Below are 22,137 nucleotides of genomic sequence, written 5' to 3' on the forward strand. Positions count from 1 at the left end.
TTTATTTATTTTTGAGAGAGAGACAGAGACAGAATGCAAGTGGGTTAGGGGCAGAGAGAGAGGGAGACACAGAATCCGAAGCAGGCTCCAGGCTCTGAGCTGTCAGCACAGAGCCCGACACGGGGCTCGAACTCAGGAGCTGTGAGATCATGAGCTGAGCCGAAGTTGGACGCTCAACCGACTGAGCCACCCAGGCGCCCCAGGAATTCTTGACTTATGAATAATCTAGACAAGAAGGGCTGTCCCTCCTCCTCTCCCCAGTTCCTCTACTTCCTTCCGAATCACAGCTGATGCTGCCCAGAGCAGCGGATTCCTGCCAAGCCCTGAAGTTCCTGTGCCCGTTTTCCAGACCTACACCTATTAGGCAGTGAAGACAAAAGGGCAGTTTGGATGGGAAATATGATCATGAGGAGATGTTTTATGATTATTAGACTAGTTACTGAAAATTGAAGAAATGACACTTAAAAAATTTTTTTTAATTTTATTTTAAGTAGGCTCCATGCCCAATGTGGGGCTTGAACTCATGACCCCAAGATTAAGAGTCACATGCTCTACTGAGCTGGTCAGGCACCCCAAAATGACACATGTGTAAAATGACCGAGTGGAGATTTGGAGTGTGAGTAGTGAAGTAAGTGTTTTGCTATCTAATTCATAGCTAGGGACCGACACGAAGTTTCACAGCGTAGAGCATGTCTGCACACGTGTAGGTGTGTCTGTGCTGGTGTTCACGCAGCATCAGGGAGGCGAGAGAACTCTACGATGAATCCTCACTCTAACAAGCCACACAGTCAAGCAGCATCCCTGGGCGGCATTTGAAAGAGCAAGAGGAAAACATCCAACGAAGAGCGGCCTCGCTGGCCAAGGAGCCATCTGGTCTGGCAGCGGGTGCAGCCACCTGGAGTTTCAACATCTGGCTCCCTAACGAGATCAACATCAGGATGTGCCCAAGTTTCAGTAAGTCAAACCGGGTCTGTTTAGCTTAATATATCTATTGGGGGGGGGTAATGATTTCCCAGGGATATTGAAATTTGTGATACTAAACACTAACTTTATTTTTGAGAACTTTCTCATCCTAAAAAAAATTGTTAAAAAATAAAATAGTTTTATAGAATTGATGCAGATTCACATCGCAAAATAGGAGAAATCATATTTAAGATCCAGGCATGCAGTTTTTTTCTAAGTAGTGTAAATAGGTTTTTTTGAACACATGTAACACTTACTGTTGTGGTTGAAAAATGAGAAATTACTGATGAGCAGAGTAACCCCAAAATCGGCTATAAAACTATTACTCACAGGTAAAACATTTTGGTATATACTTTTCCAGGAGTTTTCTGGGCTATCTGCACATGTATACTCATATTTAGAATAAAAATAACACTTTTCCCCACCTGTATCATATATTTCTAAAATACCATTTTTAATGGCAGCAACATGAAACAGTTTACTCAAACCTAGTGTGGGGCATTTAAGTTGTTTCTAAATTCTGGCTACTTAAAAAAAATGATGTAAAGACTATCCACATGGATAAATGCATGCAGGGCCAGGCATCACCAGCAACAAACTGCACAGAGTTCTTGCCCTCGTGAAACTTACTCCCAGTGGGAACCTTTCTGTTAAAGTACACGTTCTTAAGTATTCCTAAGAAAAAAGCCCCAGAAGTTAAATTGATAAAACAGAGTATGCACACTTGAAGAGTTCTTTGGCTACACACTCAAATTGCCTTCCAGAAAGATTGAATCTATTTATACCAGCAGTGTATAAAATGTCTACATGTCCGTCAGGAATGTACAAAAATGTCTGGAAGATAAGTAACAGGCCACTCGCAGTTGCTTAAACTGACAAAGATATAAAACTGAATCTTATTTCTGGAAAACTATCTGAAGTAGGCCTACTTTTCAATAGTTATGATTAAAATACTCTAATATACCAAGTATAATTTGGAGTCAATTTCTCTTTAAATTACATACAAGAATTTTTTTTTTTTAAACTAAATCACCAGAATATTTCCTTATCAACAAAGACTATTTGGTTACTCTAAAATGTAGACCATTCAGGAAAGGCAGGATAAATGCTTAATTCTTTTGCTTTACTTATTTGAAAAATTTTTTTGAAGTTTATTTCCTTAGTAATCTCTACCTGCAACGTGAGGCTCGAACTCACGACCCCGAGACCAAGAGTCACATGCTCCTCTGACTAAGCCAGCCAGGTGCTCCTTAATTCTTTTGTTTCGTTTGACAAATTTCAACAGTAAGGAATTGGTGCCCATAACTAGGTCCAACGGTGACCAGCACACTTGTGGGGGGGGGGGAGGGGGGTGGCCCTTTAAAAAAGTATCATTATGAACTTAAGTGTTCTTTTTATGTAAATGTGTTTTAATCGATTGCAGTCATTATTCTTTCTGATGCTCAGATTGTGCTATCTTTGGCAGTGAGATCCACTTATGGTTGGCTCCTGATTCCTTTACTTCTTTTGATTGTGGCAAAAAACACGCAATGCAAAATTTACAATCCTAACATTCCCCAAGCATACAGCTCAATAGTGTTGATCATATTTACATTGTTGTTTAACAGATGTCTAAAACTTTTTCATCTTGCAAACCTCTATACCCACTGAGCAACTCCCCCCCTCCCCATCCCCTGTTCATCCCTGACGCCAGCAACCACCATTCCACTATCTGCTTCTCAGTCTGTCGACCTTAGACAACTCACATAAGTGGAATCACACAGTATTTGTCACTTAGCACAATGTCCCCAAGGCTTATCCATGTTGTAGCAGGTGACACTCTCTCCTTCTTAAGGCAAAACAGCATTCCACTGCATGTGTATACCGCATTTCCCCCAGCCAGCCAGCCAGCCAGCCAGCCAGCCAGCCAGCCAGCCATCCATCCATCCATCCATCCATCCATCCATCCATCCACAGACACTTGGGTTGCCTCCCCTACATGGCTGTGGTGAATTATGTTGCAATGAACTTGGGTATGCAAATATGGCCCCCAAATCCTTCTGACAAGACTGCATTAGTTTCCTTGCTTTCTGACACAGCAAATATCCCACATTCATCTTATATGTCTTCTTTTAAAAAATGTGGAGGAAATGAGAGAATAGGAAATCACCATTTTGTAACTCCTAGTGAAATAAATGACTCCAGAAATAATCAGCAATGACAGAAACAAGTTCAGTGGAAGCCTGAACCTCTGGATCAATCTGAGCATCACTCCAGTGGGATATCATATGTCTCCTGATACAGGGCAATGTGAAGTTCACACCATCACCTATAAAGGATTCTTGCCAAAAGAAGTTCAACCTTAATCTAAGCAAGCCTTTAGAGCTAACTTCCAGTCTCTAGGAAATACAGAGGCTAAAGGAAGAAGCTAAATACTAACGCGGGAAAGGGGGGGAATATCCTACAAGATAAAAGACCTGTTTTGTTTTGGTTTTTTCAACAAATCAATGTTAGGAAAAAAGAGAAAAACACATACAAAAAAACAAAGGCTTATTCTAGACATATGTCTTTAGAGACAGAGCAACGAAAGGTGTTTTTGAGCCTGATATAAACAAATCAACTATAAAAAGACATGTTTAATATACTGGGGGACACAGGAAAATGGACTGAGTATTGGATGACGTCATGAAATGATTGTAAATTTTCTTAGATATGGTAATGGCACTGTAATGTAGCAAGTAACAAAACATTCTCTTTTTTTTTAAGGAGATGTGTACTGAAGAACACAGGAGTAACATGACAAGATGTCTGTGATTTGTCTTAAAAAGGGAAAAAAAGATGATACAAGTTTGGCAAAAATCTTCGTAACTGTCGAGTTGTGATGCACAGATGGAGCTCATTGTATATTCATTCTATATTGGTGCATGGTTGGAAATTCCAGTAGGACTTCAATGAAACAAAGATAGCATATAAACAAAGGTAAAGGTGATGGTGTGTTTAGTTACCTGTAGACTGAGGGATCACTGAGGTCAAGGGTCTCACTAACATAGTCAGCAAGTATAAACGGGAACACTGGATACTGCATGAGATCGTTGAAGGATCGGCCGGCATGTTTGTTTAAGTGAGTCAAATATTCAAAATTCGTAATTTGTCCAGTATACCATAAATTTGTCAGAGCGTTGATGTTGCCATATTCCAGGAGATTAGGGAGGTTATTTGTTAGTATACTGTGGTACACATCATCACGAACCTGCAAAGGAAGGGGAAAACAAGCCAGGTTTTGTTTTAGGCTACTGAACCTTTTCTCCAAAGATTATGCATGTTACTAATCCCAAACCCACAAAGAAAGTACTCGTTGCCCAATTAACATCAACTGCCGGGGAACTGAGATTCATCTCTGGATCTTCCCCCAAAGGCTGGGCTCTTAACCGTTACGTTTTGCTGCCGAAGAAATTAGTTAGTAAGAAGGTAAGAAAAAGTCTGTATAGAAAAATGACTCATACACAGATCCTAAAAAAAAAAAAAAAATCAATAAACGATGAAGAAGAACCTTCATCTAAATAAATGCAACATGATATCATAGAAAGGGCACGGTCTTCTTTTTCTTTCTTTAATGTTTATTTATTTTTGAAAGGGGGGCGGAGAGAGAGGGTCAGAGAGAGGGAGACACAGAATCCAAAGCAGGCTCTGGGTTCTGAGCCGGCTCAGAGCACAGAGCCTGATGCAGGGCAAACCCACAAACTATGAGATCATGACCTGGGCTGAAGTCAGACGCTTAACCAACTGAGCCACCCAGGTGCCCCAAAGAGCATGGTCTTCTTAATTAGACAGACGTGGCCCGATTCCTAGCCTAAAACTTTTGTGCTACAGTTACCACATCTATAATATGGGAATGATAATATTTATTTCATGAGAACGAAATAAAACATCCTATGTGAAACAAGATATTTGATTTTCACTACTGATTGAAAACTAATATATAAACTTTTTTCTTTTTTTTAGAAATTCACAAAACTTGTCACAGAAAAAGGTAATCTGATTTTTTTCTAAGGCAATTAAATGATGATTGGTAATAAATGGAAAAAAAAATAGACAATCCAGGCCTTTACTAAAAACAAATTTGAAATATCCATCTTAAATGTGTATATGCTTCAGGCATAGGAATGAGAGCCACAGATGTGGCTAACCAGAGACAGGACCGAAAGTTAACGAGGAGAACGAGAAAATGTAGCTACGGTCTGGGACAGGCAAGACTGCAGCGTGTTCAAGAATCTACACCTCAAATCTCTTTCACAACAATGTGAATGTACTGAACACTTCAAATGGTTAACATGGTCATTTTATTTTACATATTTTTTTTATCACAATTAAAAAAAAAGAAAAAAAGAATAGGCTCAAGGGAAGACAAACAAAACCCCAAAACCTGTGGTTTAAATCCGAAGGCTGCCAACTTCTAACGCTAAGGTTGACAGAAGGGAATTTAGGACAGATTGCAAACCAAACTCTGCAAGAAAAGGGAAGCATTCATTCATACGGCAAATATTTATCAAGCACCTACATAGCACTGTGTTCAAGCTGCTGCAGTCACAACACTTAACAAAGCACTTATATTTTTTTGGAGACAATGTTGGATGTTATTAAGTCCAACAGAGAAAAACAGAGCAAAGAAAAGGAGACTTGGGGGTAAGAGTGACAGAGGGGTTGCTATTTTATTAACAGAGCAGTCAGAGAAGGTCTCTTTGATAAGGAGACATTTGATCATGGAGCCTGAAAAAGCAAGCAACTGAATCATGTGGATTTCAAAAAGGAAAAACATTCCAGGGACCAGTAAGTGCAAAGGCCCTGAGGCATCAGTGTGCCTGGTCAAGGAAAATAAAGTTATTGTGGATAGAATAATAGAAAAGGTGAGTTAGATAACAAGATACCAGATTACTCAGTGCCTCATTCAGCTATAACAAGGACCTTGGCATTAACCAAGTGGCACAGGAAGTGATCGGAGGGTTTTGACAGGAGGATGGCATGAGCCCCCATACCTTAGCCATTGTGCTGAGAATAGCTTGAAAGAAGGGGGAGTGTGGAAGCAGGGAGGACAGTTAGAGGCCACGGTAATGATTTAGGCAAAAGATGATGGTGGCTTAGACCAGGATGGTAGGCAGCTGTGTTAAGTGGTCAGATTCTGGATGGATTTTGAGGGCAGAGTCAGCAGGACTGATAGAGTAGGTACGGGGCATGAAAGAATGAGAGGAGTCTAGGATAATCCAAAAAGTTTGGGCCTAGGCAATCAGAAAGATTAGAGTTGTCATCTATTGAAATGAGGAAAACTGCAGAGAGATTTTGGGGCACGGAAGTTAGAAGTTTGGTTTTGTATACGTTTAATTTGGGTGTGTTCAGGGTGGTATGGCCGTAGACTGTATATGTTAAATTTGAGATGCCAGTTTGACCTCTAGACGGAGATACCAAGTACAGAGCATTCCTGGGAGAAGTTCGGGTAGTGATACAAATTTGAAAGTTGTTACAATACAGGTAGGATTTAAAGTCACAAGAGCGGATGGGAAGAGGTCTGCGGCACGAGCCCTGAGACCCTCGGAGAAGCATCAGCAAAGAAGACTGAGAAGGAATGGCCTTGAGCCAGAAGAAGAGCTGAGGGAAAGTCATGGCCCAGAAACCTAGTGGGGAGGGTTATTTTTTTTTTTTTTAATTTTTTTTTTCAACGTTTATTTATTTATTTTTTTTTTGGGACAGAGAGAGACAGAGCATGAACGGGGGAGGGGCAGAGAGAGAGGGAGACACAGAATCGGAAACAGGCTCCAGGCTCCGAGCCATCAGCCCAGAGCCTGACGCGGGGCTCGAACTCACGGACTGCGAGATCGTGACCTGGCTGAAGTCGGACGCTTAACCGACTGCGCCACCCAGGCGCCCCAGGGTTATTTTTTTTTAAGAGAGAGAAAACAATCATCGGTGTGAAATGCTTGGTCAAGCTCTGTGCTGACAGCTGGGAGCCAGGAGCCTGCCTTGGATTCTGGGTCTCCTTCTCTCTGCCCTTCCCCCCGTTTGTGCGCGCGCATGCGCGCTCTCTCTCTCTCAAAAATAAATCTTGAAATAAAATTTTTAAAAAATGCTGCTGATAGATCAAGTAAAGTGCGGACTAAATAATATGACCGTAGGGTATAGTGACATGGAGGTCACTAGTAACCCCGACCAGAGAAGTGATAGGTGAGGTAGTGAGAAGAAAATCTGACTGGAGCATTTCGAAAGAGAACTGGAAGCAACGAGTCCACACAACTTTTTCCAAAAGCTTTTCTAAGTTGTAGCTGAAAGGATGTGGGGGTTCAGAAAGGGTTTGGAAACAACAGAACCTACTCTCAAGTTTAAATTACTCTTCTCAGGTCATTACGCATTCATTTACTTTTTACAGATAGTCACTTTGGAGAATCCGAATTTAATACAGTTTTGAAGGACAAAAATAATTCTAATATAGCCAAGGGATCGCTGTCATTGGGACTAAGAAATAAGGCAATTTTTATTTGCTGTTAGAAACAGGGAATCAAAGTTTAAATAGATTAAACCTTCATAAAATCAGTATGAGTCCAGTTACACCGGTCCCATGATAATTTCAAAACTATGTATCTGTTCATAAAGCTGAATTTACCTTGGTGTTATCAAATGCTAACAGGAGTGTCCTGCCATTTGTTAAAAAGATTTCTACAGCATTGTCTCTCAACTGCCACCAACGTTTGTGAACTTCTTTAATTTCTTCATATGTCCAGGAAAATGATGCTGGTTCCAACTCTCCCTGAAGGCTCTGAGACAAAGGAAAGAAATGAAACTGTTTGCTTTACATGAAATCTAAATGATCACTGCAATTTTAGATTTTTAAAAATCTGAAAATGAAAATGTCTTCCTTTTGTGGCAAGACGGCAGATAAGATTCCCTGAGCCACCCCCGACCCCTCCCTCCCCAACCACGAAACACTTCAGAATACTGGATAAACGTTAAGGAATTAAAGACATATGGGCTTTATTTTGTAGGGCAGTTTTAGGTTTGCAGAAAACTGAGCAGAGAGTGTAGAGAGCCCCCATGTATTGCTGGCCCAAACTCAGAATCTCCCTGTGATTAACATCTCCCATTAGTGTGATTAGCCTGGTGCCTTTGTAATAACTGTAGAGCCAATACTGAATACGTTATTCTTAACCGAAGTCCATAGTCTGCATTAGGGTTCAGTCTTGGTGTTATGGTCCCATGGGTTTTGACTAATGTTTACTGAAATGCGTCCACCCTTACAGGATCGTACAGAGTTCCCTTGTGCCCCACCTACTCACCCGCCCCTCCCCCTCAGGCTCCTGGCAGTCACTGATCTTTTTACCATCTCATAGCTTTCCCTTCGCAGAATGTCACGTGGTTAGAATCACACAACATGTAATCTTTTCAGACAGACTTCTTTTAAAGCTGAGCTTGCGGGACGTAAGGGAAAGTGAAATCCCCAGGAGCCAAAAATAACAAGAAATTTGAAAAACAGCAGTGAGGTAGAAGGGATACTGGGGTAGGCTGGCTGTGCGTCCACATGCACACGCACGGTATGCACACACCCCAGCTTTAGAAACTTAGTGACTTAGGTTAACATCCACTTGAAGGAAGCAGATGAGGCCTTGGAGTTCTCTGGATCAGAGTATGGAAGTGAACGTACTTCATTCAAACCATTAAGGGACATTTTCCTGATGACAGACAAACACACGTGTCCATCAGTAAAGAGGAATAAGCAGGAGCCTGTCTCTTCTGGCCTGGGGACTGGGTGAAGAATAGAAAACAAGCCTCTCCCTGAAGATTCACATGTGGGTCTGCCCTCCCTCACATGGGTCTGGGTTAAAATGAGCCTAAGGGCATGGCCTGGGGGCTCCCCAGAGATGACACATAGTCCCCATGCCTCTGAACCTTCCTAGAAAGGCAAAGCACTCTCCTGCAAATTCAGCCCCGTTGACTAAGCTCACAGATCAGCACGCACCAAGTAGCTATGTTCCTCTCCTCTGTGGTCAGCAGAAGGAAGGAAAAGATAAGTGGCCACCAGAAGGCTGGATCTCCCTGACAGCATTGATCCTAGCCTCCCTCAACAGATCTCTACATTTTAGAATGAGGGGTTAGGGGCCATAGGTCTCATACTTTTTTTTTTTTTTTTAATGTTTATTTATTTTTGAGAGAGAAAGACAGAATGTGAGTGGGGGAGGGGCAGAGAGATAGGGAGATACAGAATCCGAAGCAGGCTCCAGGCTCTGAGCTGTCAGCACAGAGCCGACGTGGGAATGGAACTCACGAACTGTGAGATCTTGACCTGAGCTGAAGTCGGCCACCCAACCAACTGAGCCACCTAGGCACCTCCATAGGTTCCATATTTTTTTTTACCATCACTGGGCCCTTTTCAAAGTACAAAATGAAGAAAACTTTTAAAACAATTTGTCTAAATCTTTTATAAATTGCAGTTGAATACGTGAATTATGTTACTCAATGCTTTTAATAGAAAAATCATGGTAAAAGCTCCTACCAAAGTTTAAAACTAGTTAGGATTTATCGCGTCAAATTAACCCGCATCTGAGGTTGGTTTGTTTTCATCAATTTTCCCTTTTGGAAAACTGCATTGACTTTCTCTGTTGTGTTGGAACAGCGGCTCAGAGCGAAATTTAGAAAGCAATTGCAATGACTACCTTATCCCAGGCTCTTCATCCTTCTAAAATCTTATTTGAAATTTTTAAAATTTGAATTGCTCTGTTGTATGTGTGCTATACTATTGTGCTAGATCCCAACTGACTTTTAGAAGTAGGGGTAGTAGATAATTACAAATGAAATTAAACTCTTTAATGAAAATGTAATATTCTCATATATAAAACTGAATTCCTTCTTATTGTGCTTCCATATCCGTTCATTCATATCAGTTCAGCAGATGTTAATTAAGCGTCTACGAGCAAGGTGCTCTGCTAAGTGCTCTGCATGAAATACATCTGTGTAAGATGAAAAGGGGGCACAAGATACTTGCACAAACATTTAAAAGGCAAGACAGCAGGGGCGCCTGGGTGGCTCAGTCGGTTAAGTGTCCGACTTTGGCTCAGGTCATGATCTCAATGTTCTTGAGTTTGAGCCCCGTGTCGCGCTCTGTGCGGACAGCTCAGAGCCTGGAGCCTGCTTGGGATTCTGTTCTCCCTCTCTCTCTGCCCCTCCCCTGCCTGTGCTCTTTCTCTGTCTCAAAAATGAATACACATTAAAAATATACATTAAAAAAATAAAATAAAATGCAAGACAGCAAATGTCACATAGAAAGTAGAAACAAATATTATAAAAGCAGAGGAAAGAAGGATCTTTCAAACTATTAAAAAACAAGAGTATTTTTAGGAGAGTTTTAAAAGGGGGAAATGTCATCTTTTGGATCCAGAAAAGTGTTGGCTCGTGTATCAACTATTAAGTTCCCTGGTTGCTAAAAAGAGACATCTTGAAAAATAATGTGACCGTACTTTTACTAGCTGGGATAAATGCTGTGGCAATTGCTACATAAATCACACTAAAGAATGCCTACTCAATTTTGGGGGCTATATTAAATATTTTCATGACTTTTTTCATATTATTTATTTTATAGCAAAATTTTATGTTTTAGCTCATTATTTTTTGAAATAAAATATGTATTCACTATTAAACCACATGTATTCTTATTTAGTATATCTTTAGGAATTCCTGGTCTTAGAAATTTTCTGAAACAAAAAGCCTATTTCTCTTACTATGGGGATCTCTAAACAATATTTTAATGGCCTACAAACTGATTCAGATGGATAAAAATATGTGAATATATATATATATATATATATATATATATATACACAAAATATGTGAGCTAAGAGTCATTTCTGTAATTTTCTGATTTATATCAGTACTTCCAGTAGAATAAAAATTATGATACCAAGACATGTGACTATCAGGATTAGTTAAGTTATTCAATCATACAACATTTTCCTTTCTTTGTGAAGGTAAATATATTTGATAGTGAATTGGGAGTGGCAGGGAGTAGTTTTTTGTTGCTACTGAGAACAGTGATAGAAGGAATAAATTAAATAAATTAATTAAAATAATAGGAGCACTTTATTGTTTTCATTTTCATTTTATTTTTTAAAATAGTTTTTAAAGTTTTTCTTTTAATTCCAGTTCATTGCCATACAATGTTATAATTAGTTCCAGGTGTACAATATACTAATTCAACTGTTCCTACAGCCCCTGTGCCCATCTCAAGTGCCCTCCTTAATCCCCATCCCCTATTTCCCCCAACCCCCCCCCCCCTCCACCCACCTCCCCTCTGGTACCATCAGTTTGTTCTCCATAGTTAAGAGTCTGTTTCTTGGTTTGTCTCTCTCTCTCTCTCTCTTTTTCCCCTTTGCTCGCTGTTTTAACAGGAGCACATTAGAATCTAAATCATAATACTAACTGCTATGAGGTCAGACTGTAAGTCAGAGGAGATGGTATGGTCTTTTTAAAAATATCTTTAAAAGAAAAAGTTTGGAATTAAGACCAATCTGCACACCAGAGTGACAATACATGAACTCTCCTAGTTCTACCTGTTTGCCAGTTATAACGAATTTATACATTTTGGGAATTTGTCTAGGTTTATATAGGTGCAAACTTAAGCCTCTACTCACCGAACTTTCAACTGTATCAGAAGCATTATCTTCCACAAAATACATTCCACATTTACCTATAGAAAGTAATGGGATATGAGTTTAAAACTATATGTGCACTATTATCATTTTTGATTACAAATATGACCTCTGGAGTCAATTGGCCTGAATTAAAATCCCAACACCCAGAAACAGTTCCTGTCACTCAATAAATATATATTTTTTAATGTTTATTTTTGAGAGACAGAGAGAGACAGAGCATGAGCATGGGAGGGGCAGAGAGAGAGGGAGACACAGAATCTGAAGCAGGCTCCAGGCTCTGAGCTGTCAGCACACAGAGCCTGATGCAGGGCTCGAACTCACGAACTGGGAGATCATGATCTGAGCTGAAGTCAGATGCTTAACTGACTGAGCCACCCAGGCACCCCTCAATAAATATTTTTTAATGGTATCCATGAGATTTTGGGCAAGTTGTTTAACTTCTTTGTGTCTTTACTTAATAAAAAAAAAGGGGGGGGTGTGGGGTGCTTGGGTGGCTCAGTTAAGCGTCTGACTCTTGATTTCGGCTCAGGACATGATCTCATGGTGGGGAGATCAAGCCCCGTGTCAGGTTCTGTGCTGACGGTGTGGAGCCTGCTTGGGATTCTTTCTCTCCCCCTTGCTCTGCACCTTCCCTGCCCGCACTCACGTACACACGTATGTTCTCTCTCTCAAAACAAAACAAAACAAAACAAAACAAAAACCCCTAAAATAATTTTTTAAAAGAGGGGTGGAGGAAGAGGACTTTATTTCACAGGGTTAATGTGGGAATTAAATTAGAATGTATGTAAAATGCTTATAACGGTGTTTGGCACTCAGTGTTAAAAAAATGTTGGCCATTTATTATTGCTACTCTTCTTATATGACTAATACATTAATTTTATTTTCTCACACATTAACTGAAGTCAACTTGTAAACAAATTTTCTAGTCTAAGAGGAAGACTTAATTTTTATTTAAACACTCAATAGGGCAGAATAGACCTTAGAAGACAGCCCCCAGTTTTCTCTGCTTTATAGGCTGGCTGTGTTAGCACATGTCCCTACACCATGTATCCAAATGGTGGGAATTTCTCTGGGGCTCCGCCCTGTGTGCCGGTCACCCGTGAGCACTGAGCACTGTTGGCTCAGAGAAGGGAATCACTTGCATCCTTGTGACCACAGTGCTTAGTCCTGGCCAGCCTGAAGCTCTGCATGTTGAGCCTTGGAGGCTGTAGCTTCAGTCTACGACTCTCAAATTGGAGGGTACATCAGAATTGCTGGAGGGCTCATGAAATGCAGATTTCTGGGGGTGCCAGAGAGTTTCTGACTCGATAGGTGTGGGCCGGGGCCCAAGAATGAGCATTTCTAAGAAGTTCCCATGTGATGCTGATGTTCCTGACCTGGAGACCAGGCTTTAAGAAAACAACTGGCCTGTAGTATACAAATTAGTTCTTTAAGGGAACAGAGATCTAGTGGTACAACTTTATTTCTTCATATCTTGAGGAAAAGATTTCTCACTGAATGTAATTATACAGATATCCAAGGATTGGCAACCTTGGCCTTTCTCTCAGAAGCAAATAGGGAGTATAAATTATGAACTATCTCAAGGTGGATATATTTCTTAGGCACAGGTGTATCTTTTAAAACAGCAGGCATGTGAGTATATCAATAATTCCTCACTTTAAAAATCAAAATTGATATATAATAAAAGGAATGTTTAAATACAAAAATGTGTACTTACGAAAAAAGTCAACTTTATAAAAATTAAAAGGCTATTCATGTGCTTTTTAGAAAATAAGATTGCCACTTCCTGACATTTGTAAGTCATATAATGTTAAGGCAAAATTACTGATGTGATGTTAGGGAGAGTTTATTTGATTCAATGGCATTCTGCCAAACAATGCTTCAAATTGTCTAAGAATAAAATAAGGCAGGATGAATATGTGTAAAACTCTTCAAAATGTGACTTACCTAGTAACAGCTCACCAGCTGTCTCTCTAGACGGTGCAACACTGATACATCTTCGATTCACTCTGTCAAAACATATATAAAATTACTATGATTAAATGTTTTGACCAATTTTAGAAAGTATATAGTATAAGCTTTATTTATCTAGTTAAAGATTTCAGCCCAGCACACTAGAGTTTCAAAAGCATGAGATGTCTTGCCTAAACCCACATGAAAATATTATCTTGTATTTTAACATTCTGGTAGAGGAGATAATGAAATTTTTAGAGAAGGCTCGGAATTCCTGTGCCATGTATACAGGATATAGGCATTCAGTTTTTTAGGAGAAACTTTAATATTTTGTATTTTCTAGTAATTATGCAAACATTGGGTCATGCCTCTGGTATTTCAAACACATGAAAGCATCCTAGTATTCTAGGAAAAACGGGATTTAGACTCAGAAAAGTTCTTCTCCTCTTTAGACAAGGAACTCACCTCCTTTGAATCTCAGGTTTTCATCTAATAAACGGGCAGGGCAATTATCATTAGTGTCATAATGATAACCTGTCGTTAACATACAAGGACCCATTTAATACTCAACAATACTCCGGTACTTTGGGCGTTATTCCCTTCCTCATGTAACAGATACGGACATGGACACAGGAAGGCTAAGTAACTTGCCCAAGATCAGACATCTAGTAAGACGAGGAACTAAAATTTGGACCTTCAGTCACCGTTAGATGGCGTCATGCGGAAACCATACCCATTTCACAGAGACCTTAGGACCAGTCAACTGTCAAGATACACACGTGCAGACAAGGGCCAGAGCACGGTGACTGAAGCCCAGTGAGTCCTCGCCATCGAGGATGTCTTTTCCTTTTGGATTTTAGCCATTCGACTGTGTCCTCTCTTGAGCCATATCTAGGGCCTTTCCTAAAACCCCAGCAATTATCTAAAACAAATATTACACAAACACTACAATAAACTATTTAAAAAAATTTTTTTTAATGTTTTATTTTTGAGAGAGAGAGAGAAAGAGAGACAGAGCGTGAGCAGGGGAGGGGCAGAGAGAGAGGGAGACACAGAATCGGAAGCAGGCTCCAGGCTCTGAGCTGTCAGCACAGAGCCCAATGTGGGGCTCGAACCCATGAACCGTGAGATCATGACCTGAGCTGAAATCAGAGCTTAACTGACTGAGCCACCCAGGCGCCCCTACAATAAACGATTCAAGTCTTTCTGACTCCTTCAACAAAAGAGAGAACATCTTATGGATTCACACTTACCTTATAGACTCACTTGCAGCTTTGTCTTTTACGGTCGAGGAGAAAGAAGAGTGAGTTTTATCTTCAAACAGGAAAGAGAGTGGTGGTTTGACCACATCTGCTAAGCAAAAAAGTAGGTATTATCTTTATCTGATAACTACAGTTATCTGCTACATTTGGATGCTGAGTCAAGAAGTCATTATTACCTTCTGATTTCTGTCTATCCCGAAGGAGATACTTATTTGGAATAGTTAAGTAACATCTCTGTAAACGTCTCCTCTCTCGATTTGGTCCTTCTGTTGGATCCAGTTGCCAGGAAGTTGGATAGTACAGGGGATCATACCAGGCCACTCTGCAAGGGGAAGTAAAAAAATGTTTTAAGTGGCAATCTATAGTACTTGGAGCTGTGAATAAAATCATTACAGAAATTAAATAATCAAAAGTGATCTATTCAGTTAAAACCCTCAACTGCTCACGTAATTAGACTAGGAAGTGCATAAACACAGACAATAGAATAAAATAGAAAGTAAATGTCCTTCTGCTCCTGAACCCCGGCCTTCTAGTCCCCGCCTGGAGGCACACTCTGCCACTAGTTTCTTGCTCCTCATAAATTTTTAAAAAGATATATCATGACTACTCTGCTTTAGCAACATGTATGCTTTAGCAATACATTGGACTTAATATGGCTAAAGAAAAAAATCCATTTCCAAGTTAAGTTTCTATATTTCCCATTTTGCCTACTATCTAACAAATAAATTGGTTCATTTTTGTAGTACAAGCCATATTTCTTAAGATGTTTAAAAAAAGTTAATATTTTATTTTAATTTTTAATAAAAAATGCTTAATTATTTTGAGAGAGTGCACTTGGGTGCATATGCGAGTGGGGGAGGGGCAGAGAGAGAGAGAGAGAGAGAGAGAGACAGACAGACAGACAGAGACAGAGAGAGAGGGAATCCTAAGCAGGCTTCGCACTGTCAGTGCAGACCCAATGTGGGGCGTGAGCTTGCAAACTGTGAGATCATGACCTGACCCCAAATCATGAGTTGGACACTTAACCAACTGAGCTACCCAGTCGCCCTCAAAATAAGTTAATATTTTAAATGAAAAAATAGAGAACCGTATTGAATATATTTTCAGAAATAGATAATAGAAAAAAAAAATCACCCTTAATCCTACTACCCTGAACATACCACTTTGTGGTAGAAATTATTTTTTTTCATTTTTAAAAATTGCAGTTATAATTATTACATATATACATTTCTATACCCTTTCTTCTTTCACTGGACATACTTCAATCTTTATTGTCACCATTGAAAATGGCTGACTAATGCATGGAGGGGGTGCATCATAATGTATTTAGCAATTTTACCATTATTATATACTTGTTTCCAGGTCATTCACTAGCATAAACAATGCAGAGATGAAAACCTTTACATTTACTGCCTTTATATATTTTGAATATTTTCCTTAGGACAGAATCACCAAAATAGGATAACTGAAGCTAGAAATAAAATGGTTACAGGATTCCTGATACACGCTGTCAAAGTGTGCAAAGCCACCGGACCTCTGACCATGGGCTACGATATACATTTCTTCCTGCTCTGGGTATTAGCACCTAAAAAACTTTATAACAGAAAAGGTAAAATATGGCAAGGTTTTAAAAAATCAAATTAGTCTCTGGCCACATGGAATATTTTCCTGTTTATTAATTCTATTTGTCTTATGTAGAAAAGTGTAATCACATCTTTTGCTCAAACTTTTCAGATCTTACAATTTACTTTTAAGTTGGCATGAGTTTTTAAAACCATAAAAATATTAACTCCGTGGGGGTACTTGGATGGCTCTGTAAGTTAAACATCCAACTTCAGCTCAGGTCACGCTCTCATGGCTCGTGTGTTTCGAGCCCCACATCAGGCTCTGCGCTAACAGTGTGGAGCCTGCTTGGGATTCTCTCTCTCTCCCTCTCTCTCTGCCCCTTCTGTGCTCTCTCTCTCTCTTAAAATAAATAAACTTACAAAAAAGTAAAAAAAAAAGTTAATTCTGATTTGCTGAAAATAAATTTTCGTTTTGTTGCTGTTGTTATAGTTATTAAATACACTGGAAAAAATTAAAGCTCAAATCTATTTCTTTTTTTTTTTTAACATTTATTTATTTTTGAGAGACAGAGTGAAATAGAGCATGAGCGGGGGAGGGGGAGAGAGAGAAGGGGGACACAGAATCCAAAGCAAGCTCCAGGCTCTGAGCTGTCAGCACAGAGCCCGATGCGGGGCTCAAACTCACGGACCTTGAGATCATGACCTGAGCTGAAGTTGGTCATTTAACTGACTCAGCCACCCAGGTGCCCCTCAAATCTATTTGTTTCTTCTTGGTAGTTTGTTCTATTGTGTTTGAGCTTAAAAAGTTATCCATGTATTGGAGTTGATAAATGCCCCATTTTCTTCCACTTTATAAACTTAATGAATTTAATTCTTTTGCTCACCTGGAATTTTCTTTAGTGTATAATGTTTAGTCCATTTTAGCACTCCAAGTCATGCTAACCAGTTATCTTAACCAAATTTAGACAACACCTTAATTTTCCTCTTTTCAGGATCTGTGATGCATCTTCTAAGTTTTATTATTAAAGTCTTACCTAGAAAAAGATCTATTTCCCAACTATCCTGTTTCAGTGATTTCTCTATTCTTCTGCAAAGGTTATATTTTAAAATTAAAGTCAACATATAGATTTTATCATCTGGAAGAGCTAATGCCTCGCTTTCTCAGTATCCCTGCCCACCCGCCCCCACCTTGTCCCTAAGAATTAAAAAAAAAAAAAAAAGATTCTTACAGGATTATATATAGATTTCATTATTTCATGATGAAAGAAATCACAAGTGATTAAACAGAAAATATTTCAACTAATGAAATAATGCTGTGAACGTTTATTCTGAAATGGAAATAGTGTCTGCCATCACCATAGAAAACAACAAAGGCCCACTCTGCTTACCTATCATGCGTCAGCTGTTGGATAAGCTCCTGCCAGTGTCTGCTGGCACTCAGATCTACCTTGTACATGCCTCTGATATGCTGGATCACCTTTTTCCTCTCAATTCCCTGGGACAGAGATACTGCCTGGGTGATATCTGCCGCGATCTTAGATATATCCTTTGATTTTGAATCCAGACGCTGAAAGAGACTAAATAAACAAGCAAGGCTGCTCGTAAGTGAAGCCTAAGTGGGACGTTAAGGAGCTATGGAAGCATGATACTTGAAAACTAAAAGTATGTGTGAAATCTAGTGGATTCAGAAAGGCATGACTTTTAGAACACATAAAATCCTACCTTTGTTGGTTATTGTTAACTGTTTTCTGCCAGGTGTCTTTATTCGTACCTTCTTCAGTTTCATATTTCTTTTGTTCCTAAAAGATTTGGATAATAATATGCAATATAAAACTAATTGTTTATCATTTAACACTGGCACAAAGGCCAACAAACTAATTTCATTTTATTTTATTTTTTAATGTTTATTTTTGAGAGAGCATGAGCAGGGGAGGGGCGGGGGGGGGGGGAGGAGAGAGAGAGAGGGAGACACAGAGTCCGAAGTAGGTTCCAGGCTCTGTCAGCACAGAGCCTGATGCGGGGCTCGAACCCACGAACTGCCGAGATTATGACCTGAGCCGAAGTCGGATACCCAACCGATGGAGCCATCCAGGTGCCCCCCAACAAACTAATTTTAAAACCAAGTTAATAAAGGAAAAAAATAATGTCCCCAGGAGACCAGAATATTAAAATACAATAGCCACAAAAATAATTTTATAATTTCCCTTTGCTTCTACACAATCTGGGGCACAGATATTGGGGTGGGAGAATTAAATGGGCTGCCAGACCTAATGCCCAGGTGCTTGCTTCCTTATTTGTTTCGAGGCGGATGCTTCAACTTGCTCGTCACTATAAAAATCTTTCCTTCACCGAAAGCTACCGAAAAGGGATGAGGATGACAACAGAGGATAAAACACTCCTTGCAATAGCCTATTTATTCTCTCATAATAAAAAAAAAAAACATCATTTCAATAAAATTCATCATAAATGATATTCCACAATAAAAAAATCTTTCACTCTTCAACTACATTCAATGGGATCTCCTTAGAAAACCGGGTCTTGGGGCGCCTGGGTGGCGCAGTCGGTTAAGCGTCCGACTTCAGCCAGGTCACGATCTCGCGGTCCGGGAGTTCGAGCCCCGCGTCGGGCTCTGGGCTGATGGCTCAGAGCCTGGAGCCTGTTTCCGATTCTGTGTCTCCCTCTCTCTCTGCCCCTCCCCCGTTCATGCTCTGTCTCTCTCTGTCCGAAAAATAAATAAACGTTGAAAAAAAAAAAATTTTAAAAAAAAAAAAAAAAAAAAGAAAACCGGGTCTTATGATTTCACTGACTCACCTCTTTGATCATTTTGATAAGGTCTGCTTTTGTTGTTGCACTGGGAGGGAGATACTTATGACCACACAGTTTTAGAGCATTCATAAGCAATTCCGCTGAGCCTAGTTCTTCTTCAGTCAATTCATCTTGGTGATTATGTATCAACTCTGACAAATACAAAACTAACTTGGCTCCATGCTTTAAGAAAAAGAAACACTTTTTTAAGTCATACAGTATTTTTATTTCTTACATTTAAATTGTTTCATAGTGGTTAAGTTAAATTATATACTAGATTTATTTGGTGGCATTGGGTTTGAATAAAGAAGCTGCAAGAGACATGTTGGGGACAATTGAAAAAATTTGGTTATGCATTGAAAATATGATGACATGAGGGTGTAAACTAATTTTGTTAGGTACGATGATGTTATGGTTATGTAAGAAAATGTCTTTTGAAAAAGATTTCTGTAATTTACTTTAAAATACTTCAAAACAGAAATGATGTCAATATGATAAAAATACTACCAATTGTTAAATCTAAGTGATGGCTATATATTAATACTCATTATACTATGCTCCATTTTTCTTATGATATTTGAAAATTTTCATTGTAAAAGGTAAAAGAAAAAAGAAAGAAAAAGAAAAGAAGGAAAGTAAGAAAAGAAGGAAAAGAAAAACAAGCAAATGAGCTTTGGGGGAAAATTTTTTGGAGGGGATTTGCTAAAGAAATATAGGAAATAATCTTGGGATAAAGGAAAATATTTCTTAGTTCTCAGAGAAAAAAAATGAACTGGAAGGGAAACTCTCCTCTGAACCTTCAGGTAAGAGAATTATGCTTATTCATTCTTTCTCTTTTGATTTCTGGTTGGTAGAACAGAAGTTGGTGAAACTTCCAGAACAAAACCCGTTTTTGGATTAGCTTGTAAGTACTCATTACTCCCTAAGGGACACAAAGGTGAAAAACTCTAAAACCAGTGAGACCTCAGCACTCAGTGGTCTGTGCATGTCTAGAGAAGGGTTGATCTAGGCCAGTCTTTTATGAACTGCCCTATAACCGAAAAGAGAATGTTACTCAAGGTAATGACAACTGTCTTTCGTAAACCTACACCTATTTTAAGTGGCCTTCCATGCTATAGATCTTACACCTAACTGTTATGTGTACACTATGTGTTATTTCAACATTAATTATACCAACAAGTGAAACACGCAGAATTTTACTTTTTACAAATTTGCACTGATACAAATACCACTACATTTGGCTTTATGACATTTTAAACTGTGAACAGTATTAAATGTCAACAAATGAACTTGAGAACTCTTACATTGTGGGTGATATTTAAATTAACACACTGAATCGCATCGTGTCATTTCCCAAAAAACATAAGATGAACATATGCGATGATGGAAATAGCAAAGCTCATTTTAATGCAACATTTTAATTTAGTCAGGAGACAGCTGCTACCTGACCAAAAGAGAAAAAAGAACAGACACTCTACGAGTAAGAGGCCAGAAGAGTTGGCAAATAAAGAGAAATAGTAAATGGCTAGACTATTTTCATATGTGTGTCTTAAAGGTAATGCTCTTCATGTAATCTAAAAATAGTTTAGTTCGGGGCACCCGGGTGGCTCGGTCGGTTAAGCGTCGGATTTCGGCTCAGGTCATGATCTCACGGTCCGTGAGTTCGAGCCCTGCGTCGGGCTCTGTGCTGACAGCTCAGAGCCTGGAGCCTGTTTCAGGTTCTGTGTTTCCCTCTCTCTCTGCCCCTCCCCTATTTATGCTCTGTCTCTCCCTGTCTCAAAAATAAATAAACATTAAAAAAATTTTTTTTAAATAAAAATAGTTTAGTTCAGTATTCATTGACACTCTCAAATCACCTTGAAAAACTATAAAAAATGTTTTTATTCATCCTGAATATCCAAAAAAACCACATAATTTTCTTAGACACTTAAGGTGTTTCTAGAATCTCATGCTAACACCTGATCAATAATTTATTGATTGTAGTTCCTGGGTCTAGAAAAGGTGTTATTAGGGATGGATGCAAAAAAGGAAAAATCTTGTTTTCAGCCCTCAAAATACTGATTTAAGGAAATGAATCTATTAAACACAAATCCTTAGAAAATAATAAAACACTAAAATGTGTGAAATAAAATTTTCAGGGATGTGTCTAAGAAGGAAGAGCTCTGAATGGACTGAAGAAAGGGGGGAAGATTTTGAAGGTGGGGCAAGGGCGACGGGCATATGGAGAAATTGACAGACGGGTATATAGGGACAAGGAGAGGAGGGAAGGTCCTTCATGCTGAGCGGACAGCACGAATAGAGCAGCATGTCAGTAAGGATACATAGGATGGGCAGAGGTTACAAGAGACAAAGATGAGCTGATATTAAAAGAGGAGGAGCTACAGACTGAGGAATTAATCAGACTCAAGTAATAACAACAGGAGAGAGGCGTTGGGCTTTAAAAATCAAGCAAATTCCAAATGGAGCTTGTAGGCAGCTCTAAAAGGCACAAGAAGGTCCCTAAACACTGTTATGAAATGATCTCTGTGAGGTATTGTTTAAAGGGCAGAAGAGTGTGCATAGTTCGCTATCTTTCTTTGTGTTGAGAAGGGGGGATAATATATACACCGTGTCTGTGTGTACACCCTCTCTGAATGTGCCATGTTTCAGCTTTGATTTTGGAACCAGATAGACATTTCACATAATTAAAAACGAAGTTGAACAAATAAAACCCAATGGAATCCCTAAAAATAGAAAACCAATGGGAAAAAAAAGAACATCACTAGTTAGGTGAAGTTGGTGGCATAATCGAATAGAGAAAATTATTTGAAGTGCTTTTACAATACCGTATTTTCATGGTACACTAAGGACAAGAGAATCATGAAGAATTCTTAATCTGCATTCACTGGGCTTGTTATTAGTGATAATGTTGGTCATCTTATTTTG

The 22,137-nt window shown here is 39.2% G+C and overlaps 1 protein-coding gene across 4 annotated transcripts in view; it reads right to left on the reverse strand.

Annotated features, from left to right (window-relative positions):
• Nucleotides 1–22,137, reverse strand: part of LYST (lysosomal trafficking regulator) — a 180,080-nt gene that overhangs the window by 38,094 nt on the left and 119,849 nt on the right. For all 4 annotated transcript variants that reach the window (XM_030335241.2, XM_032595256.1, XM_030335240.1 and 1 more), the window contains 9 exons: nt 19,219–19,395; nt 18,130–18,206; nt 17,796–17,984; nt 15,019–15,164; nt 14,834–14,930; nt 13,575–13,636; nt 11,607–11,662; nt 7,592–7,744; nt 3,948–4,192 (listed from right to left, as the gene is read on the reverse strand). In XM_030335241.2, the coding sequence (XP_030191101.1) occupies nt 3,948–4,192; nt 7,592–7,744; nt 11,607–11,662; nt 13,575–13,636; nt 14,834–14,930; nt 15,019–15,164; nt 17,796–17,984; nt 18,130–18,206; nt 19,219–19,395 (1,202 nt within the window). The remainder of the gene's footprint in view (nt 1–3,947; nt 4,193–7,591; nt 7,745–11,606; nt 11,663–13,574; nt 13,637–14,833; nt 14,931–15,018; nt 15,165–17,795; nt 17,985–18,129; nt 18,207–19,218; nt 19,396–22,137) is intronic.

Source organism: Lynx canadensis, chromosome D2, assembly GCF_007474595.2.
Source record: "Lynx canadensis isolate LIC74 chromosome D2, mLynCan4.pri.v2, whole genome shotgun sequence".
Lineage (NCBI taxonomy): Eukaryota > Metazoa > Chordata > Mammalia > Carnivora > Felidae > Lynx > Lynx canadensis.